Source organism: Phacochoerus africanus, chromosome 16 (genome assembly GCF_016906955.1).
Source record: "Phacochoerus africanus isolate WHEZ1 chromosome 16, ROS_Pafr_v1, whole genome shotgun sequence".
Lineage (NCBI taxonomy): Eukaryota > Metazoa > Chordata > Mammalia > Artiodactyla > Suidae > Phacochoerus > Phacochoerus africanus.
In genome coordinates this window covers 13,897,604-13,922,371 of record NC_062559.1, presented here as the reverse complement: position 1 = coordinate 13,922,371, position 24,768 = coordinate 13,897,604, and the positions used below count along the sequence as shown (strand labels likewise).

The following is a 24,768-nucleotide window of genomic DNA, read 5'->3' as shown; positions in this document are numbered from 1 at the left end:
CCAGCTTCAGACGTCTGAACGCAACCCAAATGGTACAGGCTCCCAGCAATCTTGCGCCCTCTTTTGGTCAGTGGGGCGATCACCTCTCCATCAGTCACTTCTCCCTAGAATGGCTGGCTGGTCATGAAAGGTTTCTCTGTGGGTTTCCTACCTCTGTGCTTCCTGAGCCCTCCCCCATCCTGGCACTCTCATGTGCTGCTACTCGGGTGGCACCCTGGCTGCCAGGTCTCCCCGAGACAACCACCATCCCAAGCACAGCACAGCCTATCTGCTCCTTCGTGGCACACGAGGCTCCTCAGCTGGGAAGATCTGGTCTGCAAAACACAACAGCACAGAGAAGTATCTTCTCCTGAAAGCCACTGGAAGAGGAACTGTTGAGGGTAAGTTGGGCTGATCTTTTCAAAGATGGCAACAACTGATAATAAAATGAATTTTATCCCTAATTTCTTCTTTTAAGTCATCTTCCCTACTGCTGAAGATGTAAAGTCAGTGGAAACACTGGATGATCGTTCCCACAGAATGTTTTAAAATTCACATGCAATAAAATGCAAGAACAAAAACAAGAACAAGCCAAAGGTCATCATCAAGTTTTTTGTTTTATTTAAGATTTTAGTTTTAATTCTGAAGAAAGAGGTACATTTCCTTTTTTTTTTTTTAGTTTTAGCATCAGGTTATAACCAGGTTTCTGTTTTCTTTTCTCCTGTCTTTTCAATACTGCACAAACGTCCAGAAACTACAGGGTTAAGTAAAAGCTGCAGGCAAGGAGGTCAGAGATTTGCTCCTGATGGTGATCAGATGGCCCCAGAGCAGTGCTATCTTAGAGTGCCTTCAGTCAGGTGAATTTAAGAGAAAATAAAAAAAGATTCTGACAGAGGAGAAAGATTGAAGAAATCACTTATACTTCAGCTCTTATATTATGCAGAGGTATTAAACCTGTGAATGCTTTAAAAAAATTTTTTGAATTTACTTTAAATCTAAAGTCAAAATTTTTTCTCCTTTAAAAAGTCACTTCTCTCTTCCTCATAAACTCTTTAGCAATAGGCCAGTTACTACGACTGATCAATTTGTCTTTCCATCAACTTCCAATACAATCTTTTGCTTAACAACACAACCAAGTCCTCTCCATCAACTTGTCAAAAGAATTAAAAATTAAATTAAATTAAAAGCATTTCCCTTGCAATAGTGATAAGCTGAATACAAGATGGATGCCAGGACCACTGCTTTCCCCCATGCGTTTAGCAATCTCATTTTAATTAACCTGGTTTTCAAACTTCTGCAGTTGATAATGCATTTACTTCACCTTTCCTATAGATTAATCGTCATTTTCTGCTAAGCAGATTATGTCATTATTATGCGCAACAGACAAATAGTAATTTTCTAAGTATCGAGACTGCCCTTTGATTTCTTTTTTCCTCCTTGAAAAGGCATTTTTAGAAAACATTCAACAGTGTCACTCAAATGCGGGATCAACAGAAACTTTTACAATTAAAAAAAAAAAAAAAAAAGGATGGTAATGACCCTGTGATCGCATTGCATCTGGGGGTAAGGAGAAAAAAAATTGATCAGGAACTGGATTCTTCAGAACATAAGAGATGAGAAGGGAGCTGTGGGTGGGCTGAGAGGGAGAAAACAGGGTGGGACAAATCCTGCATTTTCTCATGAATTCTCCTCCTTCCCTAATGGCGGTCCAGTGTTGAACTCTGTAGTAAATCTGTGGGGGTTTTGCTGGGGGGTCTGAAGGCTGTCTGAAAGCCCGGGGGCGGGGAGTGGAAGCTGGAAGGATTTGAAGGAGGTGGGTAGGGGTTCCAACTGGCTCTGTGCAGAGGGATCTGTGTGCTGAAGGGGGCGCTGTGGTGGGTTTGTGAGGGAGCAGCACTGGGGCCGTCCATCTCTGTGAGGGCCTGAAGGGATTTTAGCCAGTGTGGAGGATTGTCATCTTGAAGAGAGTCTAAACTGTTTCCTGAAGATGCTGGAATACCTAAGGAGAGAAAAGAAAACAAGAGGGAAAGTGGTGAGTTTGTGCAGAAAGGAAGGAATTCGTCAAACACACACAAATTTAAGGTGATAACGCTTACCCAAAAAGACAGAGAAGAAATTACAATTTTAACTCCTTCCAAATAAGACCTTCTTAATCTTATGTTCCTTTTATCTTCCACCCACAAAGACCACAATTTATTGTCACACAAACCCATGCCTCCTCTTCGACTATACAAATTGTCCCCCAGTGTCACAGACGCAGTTGCAAAAATGAGTCCCCAGGATTGTACGATGTTATTTCCCAAGTGGGCTTCTCCTTCTCTAGTAGGGATACATAAACAAGATAGCCTTATAATAGAGAGCTTTATTTTTTAACGTGGAGTATGTTCCTTTAAGAGGATAAGTCAGATCCTTTCTTCCTTGAGACCAACAAAATACGCACATGCTGTCAGATGTTAGCACCTACTTACACCAAAAGCAGCAGTCTAGGTACCAAAGGCCTTATTACACAACTAGGCCAACAGAGTGAACTGAGGCTATGTGACCCCGGAGAACGAAACCAGCTACCACACACGTGTGGCTCTGGGAAAAGAAGATTACTTTGAAGAGACCTCTGTTCTTAGTTAATCTGGGCTAAAAACCAAGCTGATGGCAGTCAGTGGAGCTGAAGGAGGGAGAAAGTTACCTGTGATGATGGCTGGGTCTGTCCAGCTGCCAGGGCTGTCCCAACTCAGGCTGTCGGTGGTGGCAGTGTTGGACGTTGGTGCACTGTGGTTGGCGTTGGAGGGGGAAGAAGAATTGGGCAGTCCACCAAAGTTGATGTTAATGTTGGGTAGAAGTGCCCTTAGCCCGTCCTGCCACTCCTTCATACTTAAACTCTCTACAGAACTGCTGTTGTCTGGGAGATTTACCAACAAAAAAAAAAAAAAAATAAAAGATAAAAAAAATAAAAAGCTGACGTTAGAAACATATGTTGTTCTTTAGTGGTTACGTGGGAGAAGAATTATTCTTTCTTTACTGAGCATTTAAAATGGGTTGTCCTAGCAAGATAAACTTGGTTAAGAATTTGCTCGTGAGCTCAGAGCCTCTGAAATGAGTGAGGAAAATCTTGCTCAAGAATCAGGAGAGGGAGCTGCTTTTCCTTCTTACAGCCTCTTCACCATTCTGCATTTATAAGTCAATTATCCAGTTTAAAGACTCAATGCTCCAGAACACAATTTAGTTTTAGCTACATTATGAAGTTTCAGTTAGTGGGGCATTTAGCCAGCCAAGCTGATTTATGCTATAAAAAAAAAAAAAAAAAAAGCACAAGCCTGTAAGTTCAATATAGGAGCTTATTTCTGAGCCCATTAAATGAAAGTCATTTTATGAAGAATAAACATAAGCCAATAGAAAAAGAAAAATAATTAAGTTCTTCCTGATTATAAAACGGGTCATGTATTTCAGAGGAGAAAGGCAGCAATGAATAGGTTTTGAGTTTGAAAGCAGTGTTTTTCCATTAGTCACAAAGGACAAGGAGGCAAGGGCAAAGCTACCTTTCAGATGGAATCATTTCCAGCAGTCCGCCTATTCTATTCTTACAATTCTACTAATCATTTAAAACACAAATCCTGCAGTCCTACAGTTAGTTCTCTGCTTCTATTTCTGAATAGCATCCAATGTGATAAGACGCTATCAACATAAAAAGGTTTTTCATAAATTATGACTAAACTCACTTGATCTACTACCATCCAGAATCCACATGGTATATAACTAATTGGTTGGGGGGGGGGGCGGAGGGTAAAGTGTAACTACTACTTAGAATAATTGTTTTATTGAAAAAAGGAATGTAGGTCAAACTACCCAACTGCAGTTTTTGAGAAGAGCACAGAAAATTACTTCTGTTTCTACAGAACTGATGAGCAATCACCACTGATGATGACGATGACAATCTAGCAGATTCAGTCTGCCTTTTCGTGAACTTAGAGTTTTCTTTTTATGTTTCCTTTGCATCAATCACTAATCTGTATCAAATTACATCATGTTTAAGCAAGTGAAGCTTTCAGCCCTACTGACATTATTTATAAAGACAAAAAACTATAACCAAATGCAACAAAAGTCATCTTGGAATTTACTGAGATGAAGAAAAGGCAACGTACACCATACAGACAAGTCAACAGAGAGGAAAATAAATTCTTCAAACTGACTTCTACTTTACAATCAGTGTAATTTCCTAAAGCTCAACCCTCTATTTGCATCCTACCTGACATGTGCATTGTGTTGTACAAGTCACAAAGCACTCTCACAGTCAATCATTTCATTTGATCCTCACGGTGTGAGGTAGGCAGAGGAGGAGGGAATGACCTGCGTTTAACAGACAAAGCAAAAGACTCTAGAATAACGTGCCCAAGTCACATAACGTATATAGTCAGGACTTGAACCCAGACTCTAGCTGAGTTATTTTCTTAGTAACACCAAGCTCTTGTTCTTGTATAGACTATTTATTTTACATTTGCATAGAGTACTGATTGACATTTTTGGACGTACCCACGGCAGGCAGAAGTTTCTGGGCCAGCGTTCAACCATGCCACAGCAGTAACCAGAGTCACAGCAGTGACAACACTGAACCCTTAACCCACTGAGCCACCAGGAATCTCCCTGATTTTTTTTTTTTTCCGTCTCTTCTAGGGCTACACCCTCGGCATATGGAGGTTCCCAGGCTAGGGGTCTAATCAGAGCTGCAGCTGCCAGCCTACACCGAGCCACATCTGCAACCTACACCACAGCTCACAGAAGCGATGGATCCTTAACCCACTGAGCAAGGCCAGGGATTGAACCTGCAACCTTACGGTTCCCAGTTGGATTCATTAACTACTGAGCCACGACAGGAACTCCCTGATTCACACTTTTTAATAGGTTAAATGTTTAAGGCAAAACTCATGGGCATGTGAGACCCATAATGAAAAGGAAGCAACAAAGAAACACAGAAACATTCTAATATGTCCAGTAGGCATGATTAACAGCATAGAGAGAGATTTGCTGATGGAACAAACTAGACTTCGCAGCCAAGGCGAAAACCCTCTAATCAACAACTCAAGCATCACTTTCCCCCGCTCCAACTGCATGAGGCATTAATAATACCACACTGACAAAGTCCTAGAATGCCCTCAGGTACAGAAGGTTTGGCGGCTACCGCACATTCCAAGCTTTAAAGTAGTCACGATGTCAGACTGAGCACGTTAAGATGGTTTTCACTGAACCAGAAACTGAACTCTAAACAAGGAAAACTTCCTAGGAGGGAAGTAAAATGCCCCCATATAAAAAGATGATGTACAACTACATGGGAATCTTTTTTTCGGCCACACCCACAGCATATGGAAGTTCCTGGGTGAGAGATCAGATCTGAGCTGCAGCTGCGACCTACACCACAGCTACAGCAATACCAGATCCTTAACCCACTGCACCACAGCAAGTACTCCTACATGGGAAAATTTTAAGGAAGTTTAATGCTCTTGAACTCCAGTGGCCAAAGTCAACAAGAAGCTTAGACAGATGATTTGAGCCTCCTTCTCCTAATGCACAGGGAAAAAGGAAAAAAAAAAAGTAACTCAGTAAGACCCATTTTTTGCTTTACATCTAGTGAGAACTAGAACTAAGGAAGCTTTACTTTTGCATTAACAGAATAACATTTGCATTTATATAAAGTTTATTTGAAAATTAGCATTACAATAAAATCAAAGGACATTTGTTCACAGGCAGGATATATGAGAACTCTCCACTCAATTTTTCTGGGAACTTCAGACTGCTCTAAAAAAAAATAACATCTATTTTTTAAAAAGACATTTGTTTCCCAGGTTTTAGGCTAATGAAATCAAGTAAGAATACGTTAACCAAAGATATTCACAGAAGCCCATGATACAAAATAGTGAGAAATTTGGATCCTCCCAGTTGTGCTATAATTGTAAGATACCTTGGGAAATAAATTAGCTAGTTTGTAATTCTTACAGTCTTGCCAAAAAACAAAGCCATGTGCCTAGACATCTTGGGAGCCTGAAAGCATGGATGTTTACAGTGAAGCTGCAAGTATCACAAGGAAGTGGACTGACATCGTTAGGTCTTGGAATGGGGACCACTACTCTAAGCAGACACCAAGAAGAAAAGTTCGCACTCTCTCTTTTGGCCATGCCTGCAGCATGTGAAAGTTTCCAGGCGAGGGATCGAACCCACGCCACGGCAGTGACCAGAGCCGCTGCAGTGACAACACTTGATCCTTAACCTGCTGCACCACAAGAGAACTCCGAGACAAGTTTTCTTCACTGTTTTCTCCACTACTGCTGTGCCAAGTGTTAGCACAAAGGAGGAGTGAGAAAAAAGAAATCAGATAAATCCTAATTCCCAGCAAAATAGCTCTCAATCCAGCCACACTTGAAATCACCTCCTTTACCTCCCCTGCCCACTCCCCCGCCACCCCCCGCCCTGCCTCACTGAGAGGGCTTCTGATAATTCCATTCCTTACAATACACATAACAGCGGTGATTAACCTCAGCACTATTCATGTACTGGACTACATAATTCATTTCTTGTTCTAGGCACTGTAGGATGTTTAGCAGCATTGCTGGATGCACGCACACACGCACACACACCGACATCTAATTTTAACAATGAAAAATGTCTCCAGACATTGTCAAGTGATTACTGGGGTGAGGGGGGGGCAAATTGTACCTGATCCACAGAAAGGTTATTCATTTGTTTCTAGGGCTCTAAATAGTTCCACTCAGACACGCATTTCTTTCAAATAGTCCCAGGACAGGACAACACCTGGATGTAACCTCATGTAACTTCATTTCCCTTTATATAGGACTTCACGCTGGAGTACAATTCACTATGTGCAAGTCAGTAGGTCTAATGGAGAAAACACTGGGCTGAAAACTGCTGACGGACTGTTCAAGGCAACTCCACACTGATAATTCATATAACCTTGAGCATATAAGCAAGACTGTTAATATCCCAGGACTTGACTTCATAAGTAAGAGCAACATCTGTTTTCCTCTCTCACTGGATAAAACACAGTAAGAGAAGGGAAAGCAATATGAAGCACATTTATCACTTGATAAATGCCTCGCAACAATTTTTTCCCAGTACTTAATATTGAACAGATAGTAACGTTTCCAAAAAGCTTGAGTAAGAAGATATCTTACGGGCCAGAAATTGGCTCTGTGCACGAGAGTCGCCTCCTAGGAACGTACTACATAGTCGGTCTAACCACTAAGCCTTCTCACCACCAGACAGTGCAAAGACAAATAAATACAGGAAAGCACTTTAGACACTCCACAAGTAGACTACAACGAGGGTCAATTGACTAAACATTTTATAGTAAATGATACTAATTTTATTTTTAAAGTATTTAATTAGTAATAGTACATTAGAGAAGGATTATCTATTTTAAAGGACTGCTCATGTGTTTAAATGTTTTATGATGTTAAAAATGAATTTTATAGTTTTCAAATATGTACCAAACCCACTACTTTTGGTTCTAAGTAATTTGAAGACAGGAGAGCAGGTCAAGTTGTTTGTGGTAGTTTTATTTTTCTTACTAGAACTCAAAGGCAGATTTTAAGGTACTTTCAAGATGCCATACACCACACTCTCATTCCATTATGTAAAAATATCAGTATACTTCAGTTTACCTGGCTCAGAACACATTTTACTGAAGAATAAACTATGATTAAAAGTCTGCCAGTCTGCTGGTAGCCTAACACCCAGTCTGTAACAAGTCGATCATCGCACACTAAGCAAGCTGACAAGTCTAGTTTTTAGCAACAATAGCCACAACAGAATTATTGTAAAACGTATGTGTTAAAGACTGCCAAGATGAAAGCCAAAGCAACTATTTAATGAGTGCCTACGGTGTGCAAGGAAGACAAGGCACTTAAACCATGACTCTTGTTTTCAGGGAGCTTAAAGTCTAGATGGTGAGACAAATGTGGGAAATGTTCAACAATGACAATCTGAAAAAGCAATAGGAGAAATGCCATGATTAATAAACACTACAAAAGTTTAGTAAAAAGAGAGGCTAGTCAGGCACACATGTGGAAACGTGCTGGTGGGTAAGGAAGAGTTGGAGTCAGTCATTCATGGAGTTCAGTTACTACACAGATGCCCTGAGCCTGAAAAACCGACAGGGTGACTATCTTCAGTGTTTTCATGTAACACTAAATGAGTCCAACTACTTACGAGGAAATACATATAGATAAAGGTGTGTTTTATAATGAATATATTGTAAAATAAAATTAAGCTGTGTTCTGACATCAGGCCTTTCACAGAAAATCATAAAGCAGGAAAAGATGAATGGTTTAGGCAAGAGCACACATTATAGCAGCCAAATGATTTCTTTCTGTTCCTCAGATTAACTGCAATATATTATTATACAACGTAAAATTTTGCTACAGAGAGCAAGACTGTGGGAAAATCTGCTCCTTATGATAAATTGTCACTGGTGACAAGCCAATGAGTTTTTCTAGTTTGCAAAAAATCTTCACCTAAAAGAAAAATTTCAAAGTGATTTCAGATGGCAAAGCCACTTCAAAGGGAAAGGGCAGCAGGACAATACATCCCCTCCCACCTTCCGATTTCAGCCGTTCCACATTTTAGGGAAGCAAGTAAGATCTCTGAAAAACAAGATCTGCTGTGAAGAGTGAAGACAGAGGAGCTATGTATAATGACAACACTGTGAGATAAAACATACTTAAGGGGATCCCCCCCCCAAAAAAAAGCCATTCCAAAATTTTGCTTCCACTAATACAATTCATACTACTAGCTCAGGATTTTGTCTCCTCTTGGAATTCTTGCCTCTACCTTCTTTTTTTGGTACCCGTTCTGCCAGGTCTTTTCATTATAAACACACAGGCATTATTAATTAAACCAGTTGGATGTAACTAAATTCACAAGTGCACCAATTTCTCCACTTTCATGTTTGGGCAGGGACAGGTGGCCCACATATTGGGCCCCGATCTTAGGCTACTCCATTCTCAACTCCAGACCCTAGGGCCAGAGGCCTCTTATTTCAAGTTAAATTTCTGTTAGCAGGCAAAACTACCCCAACTGGGGAATGGTCATTGAGAGTCCCAGTCACAAAGTATTCCTAACAGAGCTTATTCTGCTCTTCAGTTTTTAATTGTTATCTAATGGTCACCCCCCAAAGCCTCAATCTGCAACCCGATCTTGTTTTCCGAAAAACTTTTATCTTCCTTTTCTTCATGGCTATCCTTTACAGTTCAAAGTCAGAGGCAGTAGATAGGTTATTTACTGAAACAAATCTTTCTTGGTACAAGGGGTTGTACATCAGAAATCTAGGTCCCATTACGGTTAACCCTTGCCAGCTAAGACTCTCAAATTTTCAAGCATTTTTAGAAGGACACACAGTACAGCCTGTCTCGGCCACTCTAAACCTCTCTCCACACACTCCCCAGCCCTGTTAGATATAATTGCCTATGAGTTTGGAGATGAAGTCCATGTCCATCAGTTTATGATTCCAAGAAATCCTAAACTTTCTCAAACTTCAACATATCTCTAAGCAACTCAAATATAAGTGAATTATGCTTGACCAATATGTAAAACCAAACCCTTAAAGGAGACACAAAATTTCTTCTATCAAAACTTAAAATTTAAGAAGAAAGCCTTCATGTTATAGACATACTATACATTAGGGCAGCCATAAAAATTACTTCAAAAAAACTTTCAGGGAAAATGACTACTACATGAATATTTTCTTTGGAGCAGATTTATAATATCAGTTTATGAAAGAATTTACTCTATTTAAACAAAAAGAACAGACCCTCAAATTTCTAGGATTTTTCTTATTATTAAAAGCAAGACAGAACACTAACTTCAGAGCAGATCTGCTGGAGCACAAACTCTTAACAGTTTTAACAGATCTGAAAGCAGAGATTAAACTAAGTGAAAAATTCTAAGAACTCAAATGAAAAAGAGTTCTGAGAACAGAAGAACGTAAAGTATTAACAAAAAAACAGTCAAAATTTATTCCCGCTAGCAGAAGGAAATAGAAATGACATAAACAGGAAAACAAGAGGCCTTGAGGATTAGCTAAATACGACTAAGGCTTACTTCCTGCCTTTTTCCTTGTCTAGAGTGCTTTCCCAATCTCTTCAATTAATTTTTCTCAATCTGCCAAAAGTCCAAATCTTTACTCAGGCCATGCGAGATGACAGCGCTGTGGTCTGTAACCGCACTCACCTGGCAGCAGCCTGTGCTGGGACGGCCAGTGTACTCTCATCTGCTCTCAGAACTCTACTGAAAGGCCTGTAAGAGGTTATTTTGTACAGTCTTGAGCACACGGCTCAGTGTCTTAGAAACTTGATGTGCTTCAAGACATCTGCTGAATCAAATATCCAGCTTGAGAGGAGCTGAAAAACCACTTTCCCCAAAAAAGTCTACTCAGTTAATATCTTATAATGCTATGAATCAAGCTGTTCTCTCAAAAGAGACACACATCTTTCTGCAAGCAGGAATCAGCTAAATCTGGGGGGCCCAAAAGTGCTATGTTCTCAGTAGTGCTTGAGACGTCGAAATACAAGCAAATACAATTTTTAAAATCTGATGCACCAAAAATCATTTAAATAAAGAATGCTTTTTAGAAAAGATATTCTAGTATTACATGTACAGGACAGTAAACAGGTCTATTAGCTACATTCTACCCGTTTTCTACTCTAGACACTATTCATTCACTAACTTTGCACTTTATGTATGTGATTACTTTAGTACCAACAATCCAATGAGCGAAGTAGTAGGTTTCATTTTACAAATGAGGAGACTCTGGTAGTTTAAAAAATGTACCAATGGTTATACAGTTAAAAAGTGTTGACGTCAGTAATCAAAAGTCTGATTTCAAGGAGTTTGTTCTCATCACCAAACCCACTACCACCCAAGTGCTGGTCCTGGCAGATCTCATGCACTGAGAGAAGAGGCGGGCAGATATGTCTAAACTACTATGTCATGTGATAACACATGCTGTTCTGGTACGAACAAAGCCCTGTGGGGCACAAAGAAGAAAATGAACAATTCTGCCTTCTGCAAGCTAGATAAATGGGGAAGAGAAGCTGATACAGAAAAGGGAAAAGGCTTTCTACACAGAACAGGGAGCAACAGAAGTAGCTAATCACAAAATACAGTAGGAACTTTGCACAATATAAGTACATGTATGTTGCACAATGTGTACTTTTCTAGAATGTTCCTAAAGATCCACACATTTGTTTCAAGGGAGAATCAGATCATCTAATGAGAACCAGGAAAACATCAAGGTGTTTAAAAAACAGGGAAAAATACCTATGGAAGAAAGCCTATACATAAAGCTGTATAGAGAATGAAGAAAAAGTAACTTAACAGTTAATGTAGAGGATAAATACATTCTCAGAAACAGTACAGACTGGATTAGATGGAACCTGGGCCAGAATATACAAGCAACAGATCTAAGCAGTAAGGAGGGACAAAGATCTAATATTACGAAATCTATAAAATCTAAAACTAAAAGCTTGGAGGAAAGTAAGTGAGCACAAAGTGTGAATTATGAACAGAAGCCGTTAATAATTACATACAAGGCATACAAAGACAAGGGAGTCTATCATCCAGGAGATGGAGAAATCCACTAGACTATGATTTCATCAAAGCAAATCATGAAACTGCAGAGATATGGAGGATGTCAACCAGTCTGACATGTAAATCTGCTAGAAGAAAACAAACTTAATGAAATTCACTTCCTGAGCACTCCTCTTTCCCAAGGTGGAAAGAGGAAGGCAAATTTACTCTGGACTTTTGACCATCAAAGAAATGGTTGACTATTGTGAATATAACAGAGGCCCTAAGAGTATTTGATGTAATTTTAGGACTTTAAGATGCAAAGAATGGTCTCTCAAGGCAATACAAATAAAACCAAAAGTAAACAAATAGGATCCAATCAAACGTACAAGCTTTTGCATAGCTTGTAACCATAAACAAAAAGAAAAGACAACCTACGGATTTGGAGAAAATATTTGCAAATGATGCCATCTGTAAGGGCTTAATTTCCAAAATACACAAGCAGCTCATACAACTCAACAACAACAAAATAAACAACTTAATCAAAAATGGGCAGAAGACCCAAATAGACATTTCTCCAAAGAAAATACATAAATGGCCAATAGGCACATGAAAAATGCTTGTCATTGCTAATTATTAGAGAAACGCAAACCAAACTACCATGAGGAACAACCTCAAGCAGATTTCAATGGCCATTATTAAAAAGTCTACAAATACTAAATGCTGGAGGAGATATGGAGAGAAAGGAACCCTCCTACACTGCTGGTGGGAATGTAAATTGGTGCAGCCACCATAGAAAACAGTATGGCAGATCCTCCGAAAACAAAGGATAGAGCTGCCATATGATCCAGCAATTTCACTCCTGGGCATATATCCAGACGAAACTATAATTTAAAAAGACACATGCACCCCTATGTTCAGCATATGGAGGTTCCCAGGCTAGAGGTCTAATTGAAGCTGTAGATGCCAGCCTATGCCAAAGCCATAGCAATGCAGGATCCGAGTCGAGTCTGCGACCTACACCACAGCTCACGGCAATACCAGATCCTTAATCCACTGAGCAAGGCCAGGGACCGAACCCACAACCTCATGGTTCCTAATCTGATTCGTTAACCACTTCACCATGACGGGAACTCTCACAGCAGTACTTTTTACAACAGCCAAGACATGGAAGCAACCCAAATGTCCACCAACAGAGGAATGGATAAAAAAGATGTATAAGAAGAACTGCATACACACACACACACACACACACACACACACACACACACACACACGAATATTACTCAGCCATAAAAAAGAATGATATAATGCCCTTTGCAGCAACAGGAAAAGACAAACACCATATGATACCTCTTATATGTGGAATCTAAAATATGACATAGATGATCATATCTACAAAACAGAAACAGACTCATAGACATAGAGAACAGATTTGTGGTTGCAAAGGGGGTGAGGGGTGGGAGAAGGAAGGATTGGGAATTTGGGATTAGTAGATACAAACTATTTTACAGAGGATGGATAAAAAACAAGGTCCTACTACATACTACAGGAAACTATATTCAATATCCTGTGATAAATCATAATGGAAAAGATATGAAAAAGAATACATATTTGTATAACTGAATCACTTTGCTATACATCAGAAGCTAATACAACATTGTAAATCAACTATATATCAGTGATTTTTTTTCTTTTTTAAAGCAAGGGATGAGAGTAACTAGATCGAGTTATTGGATGGCTGGCATCCTGGCTATTTTACAACTGTCACAGTGTACTGCATTCACCTGCTTTTTTTTTTTTTTTGTCTTTTTGCCTTTTCTAGGGCTGCTTCCCGTGGCATGTGGAGGTTCCCAGGCTAGGGGTCTAATTGGAGCTGTAGCCGCCAGCCTACACCACAGCCTCAGCAACACGGAATCCGAGCCGCGTCTGCAACCTACACCACAGCTCATGGCAACGCTGGATCCTTAACCCACTGAGCAAGGGCAGGGATAGAAGCCGCAACCTCATGGTTCCCAGTCGGATTCGTTAACCACTGTGCCATGACGGGAACTCCTCACCTGTTTATATATCAGTTTTTTTCTATTAAACTGTGAGCTTCTCCAGGAAAGGGTCTTGATTTAATCCTCTTTGTAAGCAGTTCCTGAACCTGAACCTGAAGAGGTATTTAATGTTTCCGAAATGAAGAGCCCTGAACATGTGTTTCCAGGTTTTTGAGAAAACAAACTTTCCAGAGGTTTAAAAAAAAAAAAGAAAGAAAAAAGAAAAGAAAAGAAAGGGTGGATCAGGGTGGCCCCATGGTTCTAGAAGGCACTGATTCATGGGACATAGAAGATGCTAAAATATGACATTTTGACTATGCACTAAATAATTCTAATAAGGAAAATACATTGGGAAGAAATCTAAAGAAACCAGTTCTTGTACAGGGAGAATTTCATGGGAAAGATGTGAAAAGAAAGCTTAAAAAAGAGTTATGTAACCTAAAGAGTATCATAATCGCTGAGGATTAAAATGAGAATCTATAATGATCTGAAGCTTGTGAAAAATGCTGGAGGCAAGAAAAAGCTAAGTTTGGAATAGGAGAAAATTCAGAAAAGCCACTGCTCAGCCTGTCATTAAAAGAATAAGTCCTGAGAAAAGCCAGAGCTATGTAGTTCCATCTTCATTTTACTTCCTTCCATCTTCTTTATAAACAAGCATGATCTTCAAGCCGGAAAGAACAGATTAAACCATGTGGAGAAAGAACTGTTAAGTCAGCAGAGATGCAAAGACAGTAAAAGAACATCTACTCAATTTAAATGAGTTGAAAATCTCTAGGTGCAAAAAGGTTCTATCCTAGGGCATTAATCCTTACAGATGCCATCAAACACCCATTATTAAGAGAAATGCTGGGAAAGGAAGAAAAGGCAGAATCTAGAAGCTAGATGCTAATGAGTTCTTGGGAAAATTCTGAAACAGGTTAGAAGATGCATGACTTCTTTAGGAACGAATGTGATAGGTTTAGTAAGCAGTGATCTATATCGTTTGCGTTTGGGGGCATTCTTCATGAGAAATCATATGTAAAAACATCACACATATCAAATTGTTTTGGCTAAAACCTCAGCTCCCTTCAAAATGAAATACTCAGCAAGTTCAATTCTAATTTTGAGGTCCTCAAACTTGAGCTTGAGGAACAGTCATGGAGGCAGCCTCTACTGACCATTGTTTTCCAATGGAAATGTCCTCCTCCTAAATCCCACAGTCCATTTCCTTTCCTCTTCTGTTGCGTGCCCAAACTCTAAGGCTTTGCAGCTAAACTCCATTCCCATCCCACTAACACATCATTCCCTAAAACAAATGGAATGGAGGGATCGGTGACAGGCAAAATACATTTCTAGAAAGACCAATCACATCAAAATAATGTACTCTTTGGTTGGACAAGCTTCCTAGGATGTTATAAGTATGTCTTGAAATTCACAGTTTCTGGAAGATTTCCTAATGGTAATTATATTTTTGGTGTAAGATAGTAAAGAATAGCAGAGTTGAGAGCAGCGTTTAGATGAACTTAAGATACTCTGTGTTAGCCTTAAAGTTCCTGAGATAGTGCTTGGTTTATCTTTGACTCTATACTTTTTATTGTACTTAAAATACATGAGGTTTATTTAAATATGCAAACAGAAAGCCAATTCTAGAGATGACAGAACAAATCATTAAAAAACACAACTTTTTTTTTTTTTTTTGCTTTTTAGGACCAAACCCAAGGCATATGGAAGTTCCCAGGCCAGGAGTCGAATTGGAGCTTCAGCTGCTGGCCTATGCCACAGCCATAGCAAAGTGGGATCTGAGCTGTATCTGCAACCTATACCACAGCTTATGGCAACGCCAGATCGTTAACTCACTGAGTGAGGCCAGGGATTGAAACCGCACCCTCATGGATCCTAGTCAGGTTTGTTAACTGCTGAGCCATGAAGGGACCTCCCAAACTACAACTATTCTTAAATTAAAATTCTTAAAATCTTCACACAAAAGTTACTAATAATGTTACTCATAACACTTACCTATCACTTTATAATCACATAATTCTTTCACACAATGTATATAAGATGGTGATAAACAAACAAGGTACACTCTACACCAAATCCAAACACATAAAATTCAAAAGGTATACATTCAGATTTTTTAAAATGGATTAGGAAAGTGTAGGATGGAAGAGATCTAACTAATGAGTCGTGTGTATGGAAAAGGTTTAGTGGTTTTACTTATTTGATATGACAATAGCATAATGGGAGTTTCCAATATGGCACAGTGGGTTAATAAGGATTTGGTGTTCTCTCTGCGCGGCTTCAGTCACTGCTATGGTGTGGGTTCAATCCATGGCCAGGTAACAGTGGGTCAAGGATCCATGACCTACACCATAGCTGTGGCTCAGATTTGATTCCTGGCCTGGGAATTTCCATATGCCACAGGTGCAGACACACCGGGGGGGGGGGGGGGGGGGGGGGGAGAGAAGAGAAGAAAAAAAAAATTGGATAATGGGACTTTTAAAGGGGTAACAACAGTAAGACTGTGTAAATAGGAGTTCCTGCTGTGACTCAATGGGATTGGTGGCGTCTTGGGAGCACTGGGACACAGGTTTGATCCCTGCCCAGCACAGTGGGTCAGAGGATCCAGTGTTGCTACAGCTCTGACTACAGCCGTGACTTAAGTCACAACTGCAGCTGAGATCTGATACCTGGCCCAGGAACTCCATACTCCCTGGGGTGGCCAAAAAAGAAAAAAAAAAGAAGACTACTACATAAATAGATGCAAAAAGCCTAAATTTGCAACTGTATGATACTGAGCAAATCTCAAATGATAATCACTCTGAGCCATGCTTTCCTCATTTACAAAATAGGATAATACCTAGCCCACAGGATATTATTATAAAAAGACTCTGTAAACTATAAAGGAATATATAAATATTACTAATAAGAACAGTTTGTGAAAAGTGGATTACCTAATCATGTCTGGATTATTAAAATATGAGCTGAGCTTCATATTTCAAGAAAAGCATCCAACCATTGTTATGTCAAAATATGTGCGGAGGAGAAATGGACTAGAGAGAATTAGAAACTACTTTTAAGTGTGGAAAAGTTAAAGGAACTAAGGATGTTTCATCTATGTCCAGAAGTTACTAGACAAGTGGAAACTGCCTTCACATATGTGACAAGAGATATAAATGGGAAAAAGATTTTTTGGAGTTCCTGCTGTGGCTCAGCGGTAGTGAAGCTGACTAGTATCCATGCGGACATGGGTTTGATCTCTGGCCTCACTCAGTGGGTTAAGGATCTGGCATTGCCGGAGCTGTGGTGTAGTTCCAATTTGAACCCTAGCCTGGGAACTTCCATATGCCCAAGGGCTGCCCTAAAAAGGAAAAAAAAAAAAAAAAAGTTTTTGGTTTAACTAAGTGAAAAAAGCTCTTTAACAATTATAAGTTCCCTGAAGAGAGCTCCCTACCCTTTAGCTCCCAAATAGCTCTTCATTACTGATGTAAAAAAGAGTTCTGGAAAATAAGGTATTTATTTACAGAGACTTCCTGACTCGTGAGCATACACACACACACTTGTGACACTGGAGGTAAGAAAAGTCTTGGATTGGTTAGGCGAAATTTTTTAAAGTTGTATGTTAGGAGGGAGCAGGGTGGTCTTGGGAAGATAAGGAACAGCTGAGAGCTGAAATTCCAGAGTGCAGAGGGAAAGAAGATAGGAGGACTGATCACGGAGCAGTGAGGAGATCACAGCACTGCACTGAATGCCACAGTTCAACCAAAAGGAAAGGTAACGCACGTGCAAATGAACCTCATTAATGTCTCTAGAAGTCCAGGTTCAACACAAAGAAGATCCAGGCTTCGCAGACTTCCAGAAATAATCAGACACCAACATCACTCTCTCAACCATGAGTTTTCACTCAACAAACACTGGCTGAATATCTACTCTGTATCATCTTCTCTGGAGCTTGAGGCTGTAGCACTCTGCAGCTGCTCCCTAGAAGTCATGCTGCTTTGTATTTCTTCAATGGATTACTGGAGTTTGGCTATTCTGAACACAGAAGCGGTAGCTTTTGATGGTTTAGTGTTATTAAAATATTTTTATGGGAGTATAAAGCCCTCTTCAGGCTTGCATTGAGACCAAGGTATTTTGCTGCCTATACAGCAAATCCCCATGTGGTTCTGTGTCTACTAATATTCCTAAAATTTTTAATGTTCACAATTTTCCAAATTAAAAATTTTCAAAATTTCTAAAGGTTGTTAAAAACACCAAAGCCAGTTTTTACTCCATTTGATTACACTGCTCACTTTTATTTCAAAAGCGAAGAACAGTCAGTCTCATCTTTTTCTGAAAAATGGCTCCTACCTTAAAGGTTTAAATCAAAGTCACAAAAATCCCCCAAAAGAAGACTAAAATTATCCAAGTTCTGAAACATGATATTAATAGACAAAGTCTTCACAACCCAAACATAACAAGCTTCATAACAAGCTTCATTTTTATAAAGTATATTTTTAGGCATTAAAATAATAATTTGCTTTCTTAATTTCAGAAAAAAATTATTTCAGGAAATGAAGTAAATTCCCCATTATTATACTAAAACTAAATGAATAGATATGGGTTTAATCATAGTGATGAACATTTCTAACCCAACTGACCAAGCATATATCTTTTTTCCTCACTGCACTATTTTCACAAACCAGAGATAGTTGGTAAAGTTTGTTTTGAGGTTGTTTATAAATAAACATTTGATTTTTAAAACAATAAGGTAAATTTGATAAATAATTACTTTAGCTATGTGAAGTATATGATTTTTAAAAATAGGACTATTTTGCTTTTTTTCCTCCTTACTATTTATTCATATACTGGAAAAATTAAATCCAATCTTCAAATGATGCCTCAATTTAAAAAGAATCAGTCCTAATAAAAATGTATCCTTTCTAGACCTACAAAAGTTGATACTCCTGTGGAGGATACCATCTCAAAAGGCCTATATGCTAATGAATTAAAGACCTATTTGCTTATCATCAGTTCACTAGGGGGCCTTAGTTTAAAAATCATTTAAAAACGCATTTAAGTGTTCATCCTTAGCTATGATTTATTATAGTTTAATTTGGAAAAGAATGTTAGAGATGGTCTTGACAGAACCAATTCTCAATCAGTGCTGAAGAAAGTTAAGGCAGGAAGGAAAGAGAGAAGAAGATTAGATGAATATAGTTACAGATTAGAAACTACAATTCCTATTCCACCATATTCTGGGTCTTTATACTGAACTAGAACTCATAATATTTAGTGAAAAATATTAATTCTATTAAAAATCATACATATTTATGAAACACTGAATTTTAGTAATATTGTCTCAAATATTAATAGATTTTTAAAAAGCTAGAATAACTCAGAAGTTGGAGGAAAGTGAATCATGTCAAAAGTCTACCAATTTGACATTTGCTACTCAATCTACTCCAAACCCAGACTGTACTTTCTGTGTAAATATGCTGTTCAGATTTTTAAAAGAGAGGGGAAAAAAAATAATACGATCACTTAAAATCAGAAACTAGGAAACAAGCTTAGAGAAGGTAACTGGGAGGTAAACTGATCATAGAGACTCTGAGTAAACACTCAGGAGCCTGACAGAGCACTTTCTCCTTAGAAATGCAAAAATTTAGGCCTGTGAGGGAGCCTGTAGGAGAATCACAGGAGTACACATTAAGATCTCGTCAAGACCTCCCCTTTTAACTGTGGTAAGTAACAGGGAGAAACAATTTCTTCTTTGTCCAAAGAAAGAAAAATAAACTGGATAGAGAGGTAAGCAGAAGCTCTCAGGTGATGGTCAAGAATTAAAACCTGAAAGCATGTCACAAAATAAAGGTTGCAAGGCTGTATGTATTTTCTTGGAAATTATGTAGGACCTTTGCTTATTTTAGTAATAGGCATCATTCCATTTACCTACCATTTAAAATACAGATGAGGTCTTGCAGCACTGACTACACTAAGACAAAAAAAAATGTCATTTCTACCTGGGTTTCTGGGGCTGGGGAAGACTACCGTTAAGGTAAAGAGTGAATGTTAATAGTTTAGATGTAAAAACAAAAACTAAAACCAAACTGAAAAAATCCATACCTGGTAACAAATCACACCCTAAGTGAGGGATAGGGCTATCAGTAATTCATAATCATAAACTTATATTTTTAATAGAGAAAACATAAATGCAACAATGGTAATGCAGCCCAACACTCAGCTTAGGGCCAAAAAGAAAGCTTCCTACTTTGTTGATGAAGTCATAACCCAGGGCGCCTCCTTTACCTTTAGCTGAATACTCAATATATACATGTAATAAAGGAAAAAATGAATAGCTTCAGGGTTGTCGGTCTTCTTGCAAATACCACCACATAAAACGACAACGTTTAAAAACATCCCAGTCATGTTCCAGATAACGATGGTTTGCTCCGAAGACACATTATTTCAGTATACAAGACTGACAACAAAGTATAAATGCTGGTATAGTCCTTGGGATGAGATCTCACCATATTAGGAAACAGCGCTAGGCTACACAAGTTGATTGCAGTCAGCATTCCTGCATTTCTTCTTGGAGATGATGATGGTATTATCATCTTTAAATCCTTGTGGAGCTTTCCCTCCTTCATTATGCTGAAAATAACAACCTCCTTGATTGAAAAAAAAAAATCAGCAGATATGCTATCATTTTCCATGGTGTAGCATATAGCAGCTCTTCAACGATGAGTCTGAGATTACACCTTTAGTGTGGGTGAGGTACATCCTGGCGCCGTTATAAGAATTTTTTTCACTCATAATAGAGATGTCACCAGTCTAGTGGTCATGCATGTTGATCCTTAAATGCTCTTTAGCGCTGCAGAAAAATCCTGGGCAAATTTAATTCCACTTCTGTTTTATTTTTTATTCTGATACTTGTATTTTAAGTCTACATTAAGAGTACCTGCAAGATTACAATTTCCCCCCACTAAAGTTACTTCAAGATCACTGGGCCATATTTAAAACGAGGCTGTTTTAACAACTTACAGGATCTGTGATAACAGTTGCCAGTAGATAGACACTTTGAAAGTCTTCAATTCATTATCTGCACTGACATTCACAGTTGAAAGCCCTTGACTTGCGAGAACTACTATAATAAACTGTAAGACACAACAAAGTTTAGAGAAGAGATGTATTCTGAATCTTAAAAGTTTTTTCTCCTTGAACTACATATATGAAGGCAAATTCAGATAATGAGGGCTAACAAAACTCGAAATTGTTAGACTGTGACTATGGGCAAATCACAATCCTTCTGAGCCTTGTTTATTAATAGCATTATTATTATTTGGTCTTTAAAAGAAAGGTTGTTAAAGACTATGTTATACGTTTCGTAGCTCTGAAACTTCATGATTCTAACATAGATCTTTTTATCATCTTTTCCTTAGTTTTTCCCAAAGAGTATGGCATGTAATAGTATGCTTAATAGTGGGAATGAAAATTGAGGAGTGAAAGCTATGAAAATATTTGTTCATATAAAGCAAAACCAAGGGTGAAGTGGGCACCTACACTGTAACCTTACAGCATTTAAACAGTCTTTCTTTTTAAAAAGAAAACCTTTAGGGAAAGACATAATATAAAAACAGCACTTATCCTGAACATATGAATTAATCAGAACACAGAGGGAATAAATACATGAAAAGTCAGAGAGATGGCCTGAGACTTTTTCCTCTGCTACATTCACAAAGTGGAAGATTTAAATCAAAATTAACTATATATAAACCAATCTACATGCACATAAACACAGTTAACCTCACCTCTAGACTCAGAGCTAGGCTTAAAGTTTACCTCTGCTAAGTAAACCTTTTCTTGTGTAATATGCTAATCAAATGTCATGAAGACAGAAAGACTATTATTACCATTTCAGAACTATTCAGACAGTAGCTTCAAACATTTTTACTTGAGTCTAGATGCAGCTATTACCACACAGCCCAACAAGGACAGGCCAAAGTTCTCACAGCTGGAGTGGGTTATTTATTCTATTTTAACATTAAGATAATTAAAGAACAGTACTACTGGGCCACCAAATTGTACACTTTAAAGTAGTTAATTGTATGTTATGTGAATTTCAACTCAATTTTTTAAAAAAAAGATACCGGGTGCTTTAAAGGCTTTATAAATTTTATGGGGGGGGGGCTTTTGGGGTGTTGCTTTATTGCAGAGCACAATAGTGGGTCTTAGTACCAACAGGAGCTGGAACAACAAAACTGTTCTAAGCACAGTATGTTCCAGGGTTGGAGCTTCCAAGAACCTTGAAAATAACCATAACATGTGAAGCTGCTAACAACACAGTGAAGTCAATAGCTGCCTTGTGAAGTATGGTGTGAAAGAACCTGGAGAAAATGGATTGGTTCTCAAGTACAATTTTCAGTTGGTTCATGGAACTTCTAGGTACTTCAGTCCAATTCTCTGGCAGCTTATACTCTTCAATTCTAGGTACCTAACAGGTGTAAACTAATTTTTACATAATTCAAACCCAGGGCAGATGCTGCAAAATACCAGAACAGAGTAGATTCACCTTAACAAATCTTGAGTTCCTAAGAGTGATTCTTTAGAAAAAGCTCTTGGTTAAAAAAGGATGCCTAGCAATATTAAGTTGCTAAGAATAATACTCAAGGCAGCAAATCACAAGGCAGTAAGGAGATTCAAGGAGCAATAGTTTCTCAATCCATCAACATGGTTTCATAAACACAGCATTCTTGAACCTGTATTTTGAAGCATTACCATTTAAAAACGTGACAGTTGATATGTCAACTGACACACAGAACAAATCCAGAGAGTTTAAAAATATTTTAGTAGGAATTCAGTCAGATTTTAATTTTGTCAGGAAATTAAGGATGCTTCCAAATTAGATATGTTTGCTATTAACTGAATGAGAAAAAAAATGTTACATATCTCTATTTCCATCACTGAATTCGGTAACTTGTAAGTTTGAATCTATTTACACAGCACATTATCTTTAGGGGAAAAAAAACTCAAAAATTTTTTATAACCTGTTACAATAAAATTCTTAAGTTCTCGCTACTTTTCACCAATCTACTGCTTGTAATTCCAATTTGTTATACAAATAACACAGAATGACCTAAAGAGATAGTTTCCCTGGTAGGTAGAAAGCTGATTCTTTTCAGTTTATATATAAGCTTGGGAGAAACTAGTTCACACCTGTAATTTGGGCTCCTCAACTGTCAGCCTCATCACATGCCATACCTACTCCCTCCATCTAAACCTCTCACATAATAACACACTCACTGGGCACACCTACACCTGCCCAATCTTACCTCTGGCTTTTCCCAGGCCTTCCCCTGCACTCTGCCTTCACATTCTCCCACTGTGCTTTGAGGAAGCAACATGGGAAGTTTTCCTTCGGACCATCTTAAACTTATAGGAAACCTTAAACTTACAGGAGTTCCAGGAAATATCATGCTTTCTACAGTTCTCTCTCATACAGTCTGAACCAACACTCTCAAAAAAGGACTGCAGGGAAAGCAGGAAGAAAAGAAAGCACAAGAGATCCTAAATCTAGTCTTCCCTCCAATCTCCAGCCCTAATATTAGACATCTGTCCACCATCCTTTCTTTGGTTCTCACTCACCGTTTAGCACTGCGTAGTCATCATACTGACCAGAGTCTCTGAATTTGTCATTCCCTTAACAACACTATACCTGTTCTGTGTCCTCATCAAAATCTAAAATCACCAAACTCCCTTCAACACATTTACACCTCTGGTTATTTCCTGCCTTAGTGATTCCTCTTGATCACAAGATTAGGTCTTTCAGTTTTGTCTCCTTGAATATCTTTGTGGCCTGCCTTTCTTCACCTTTAAACCAAACTCTATTTGTCCACTTCTGATGCTTTGTGTTGAATCACTGAAATACACAAAACCATATATTCAGAGAGAGAGAAGAGCGCGCACGCACACGTGCACCAGGGATCGAGCTCACATCCTCATGGAGACTATGTCAGGTTCTTAACCCACTGAGCCACAATGGGAGCTCCTCAAATTTCTAATGGACTTCTAGGTTTATTCTCACAGATTTCTTTCTTTCTTTTTTTAAAGCCTCCCAACTCCATTCTTTCACCCTACTTTCTCACACAACACGCATTCAATAATTACTGAGGGGAGCACCTTCATCTATTCTCATTTTCTCTCATCTCAAATTCTCTCTCCTCGCTTTTCTGATGGTTTTCACAAATAACAGAGGAAGACACAGTCCGTGTCTTCTTTCCCCTTTTTGGCCGCACCTGCGGCACATGAAAGTTCCTGGGCCAGGGATCGCCACCAGCAGTGACCTGAGCCACAGCAATGACAACACTGGATCCTTAACCTGTTAGGCCACCAGGGAACTCCATAGCCCATCTCTCTTAAACCTATAACCTAACCTCATCTCAGGAGCTTACCTTCTCCCGGCACCTATAGAAACCTGTTGTCCCACTGATTAGTCTATCTTCTCTTCTGTACAATGTCATCCTTTCTAATGGCTCTATATATTCTACCTTTAAATATTTAGCTACCTCCCTTATCTTTCTGATTTCTAATTCATAATTTCTTCCTAATTCCTACTATTACTATTTTAGTCCAGGCCATCTTATTTGCACTGTCCAGCAATGACATACTGGAACTGCTTTCTAACTGGTCCTGATTTCAAGAGCATACCACCAAATTAATTTTCTTAAAATGCTACAATCAAGTTACATCTTTCCTCAAGAACATACAGTTCTCTACCACTGACCACAGCCACATCAAGACTACACTCTTCTTCCTAGGTTTTTCTTTTAACTTTTTAGGGCCACACCCCCAGCATATGGAAGTTCCCAGGCTAGGGAGAGAATTGGAGCTTTAGCTGCTGGCCTATGCCACAGCCACAGCAAAGTGGGATCTGAGCCGCATCTGCGACCTACACCACATCTCACAGCAACGCCGGATCCTTAACCCACTGAGCAAGATCAAACCCACATGCTCATGGATACTAGTCAGGTTTCTGCTGAGCCACAATGGGAACTCCTTCTTCCTAGTTTTTGAGGCTTTTGCACACTTATCCAGGCTGACCTCTGTCCCTGATTCCCTGTTCCTTTTTTTTTTTTGTCTTTTTGCTATTTCTTGGGCTGCTCGAGCGGCATATGGAGATTCCCATGCTAGGGGTCCAATCGGAGCTGTAGCCACTAGCCTATGC

At 38.9% G+C, this 24,768-nt stretch overlaps 1 protein-coding gene across 4 annotated transcripts in view; it reads right to left on the bottom strand.

Annotated features, from left to right (window-relative positions):
• Positions 1-576: 576 nt before the first annotated feature.
• The window catches only part of CNOT4 (CCR4-NOT transcription complex subunit 4), a 159,600-nt gene continuing 135,408 nt past the window's right edge, over positions 577-24,768 (bottom strand). For 2 of the 4 annotated variants that reach the window (XM_047762983.1, XM_047762984.1), the window contains exons 11-12: positions 2,663-2,875; positions 577-1,978 (exon numbers count right to left, since the gene is read on the bottom strand). In XM_047762983.1, the coding sequence (XP_047618939.1) occupies positions 1,677-1,978; positions 2,663-2,875 (515 nt within the window). In that variant the 3' untranslated portion in view covers positions 577-1,676. The remainder of the gene's footprint in view (positions 1,979-2,662; positions 2,876-24,768) is intronic. The other 2 variants (XM_047762985.1, XM_047762986.1) reach the window with 1 other exon arrangement.